Source organism: Branchiostoma floridae, chromosome 5 (assembly GCF_000003815.2).
Source record: "Branchiostoma floridae strain S238N-H82 chromosome 5, Bfl_VNyyK, whole genome shotgun sequence".
Lineage (NCBI taxonomy): Eukaryota > Metazoa > Chordata > Leptocardii > Amphioxiformes > Branchiostomatidae > Branchiostoma > Branchiostoma floridae.
The window spans coordinates 22,281,719-22,283,059 of NC_049983.1; the positions used below are offsets into that span (position 1 = coordinate 22,281,719).

At 47.4% G+C, this 1,341-nt stretch overlaps 1 protein-coding gene across 1 annotated transcript in view; it reads left to right on the forward strand.

Annotated features, from left to right (window-relative positions):
* Window positions 1-825: 825 nt before the first annotated feature.
* LOC118416285 (histidine N-alpha-methyltransferase-like) overlaps window positions 826-1,341 on the forward strand; it is a 4,796-nt gene continuing 4,280 nt past the window's right edge. The window contains exon 1 of the mRNA XM_035821374.1: window positions 826-889. Coding sequence (XP_035677267.1) covers window positions 826-889 — 64 coding nt within the window. The remainder of the gene's footprint in view (window positions 890-1,341) is intronic.

Genomic DNA, 1,341 nt, shown 5'->3' on the forward strand with positions numbered 1-1,341 from the left:
GAGGGGGCCTTAACCGGTTAGACAACTTTTTAGAGGTTATTCCAGGAAGCTTATTATAAAGGGCTCTGACGGATCAGCATTGGAAGATCGTTCGCCTTGTCACGCAGGTAGGAATACATTTATTTTGCAAGTAATATATCTTGTAGATGCTTTATTCTCCTGCACTGAACCTGGGTTACTAAGCTGCCTAATGCAAAGTAGAATTTCACAAACAGTGAGATCGCGTGGTACAATCGGCAGCGGGTTAGACTCATGATCAGGCCCCAAAGGTCCTGAGTTTGAAACCCGCCATGTCACCAATCGTGTGCCCTCGGGAAAGGCACTTGACACGACTTTCCTCACTTCACTCAAGTAAAAATGAGTACCATTCACCCAAACACCAGGAAAAATACTGACGTATCAGTCACTAATGGAGACCCTAACTAAAACGAAACCGAACAAATGAACGAATAGCCTGGGAACCATACCATCGAGGCGCTCGGCGGTGTAGGGGTGACCGCCCGTACAGTTAATTGGTACAGGCCGGGGGAGTTCTTACGGGGTTAGGTTAATTTAGTCGCGCCCCGCGGGCGGGGTAAACTCCAAAGGCCGGCTACAAGCTCTATCGGCGAAATCTCAAAGGGCAGCTTATCAGACAGGCTGACAGAAGCAGGTCGGTGCCGGGTAAAGCTCCCCAAAGCCGACCGCGGAGAATGGTACCCAGGCTAATGAACGAATAGACATGGCTCCGCGACAATCGGCTCGGAAAATTTCACTCATATTTTAAAAAGTTTGCAGTCTTTGTTCGTATGCTTGAGTCAGTTTCAGGATAAAACGTTATAGAGGATGTCTTCCATAGATCAAGACAGTGTGGTCTTGATTTTAGCCACAGAGATCATGACAGCTGTCTGTTAGACAGTGTGTAATGTTGACCTTGGGACGGTCATACTTCAAGCTACCTCATACAAGAGAGAAGGTCAGAGCGGATTATAGGTTCGCAGATAGCGACAAAGGCAGACCGTATGCCCGAAGGGGCCATCACAAACAGTCAACAGCTTGTCCGGGCCAGTCTGTGAGCTCAAAACAGGCGTCCTCGGCAGCATTAGGGTCAATATACTCAGAAACACCGTACTTTTTTTTTTAGATTGGTCAACGGTAGCCTCCTCAGCAGCGTTCTAGGATTAGGAACGTTTATTTTATTTTATTTAACATACGGACCAGGTTCTTATGCTGTGAATGTCGTATTTGATAAAAAAAACGCCACCGACCCCAGAAGGCTGCTAGGGAAACAAAGTCGATGATCACATGTCACCGACCCAGTCCGATGACTTGTGATAGCCTGGGTGGTGATTTTGACAACGC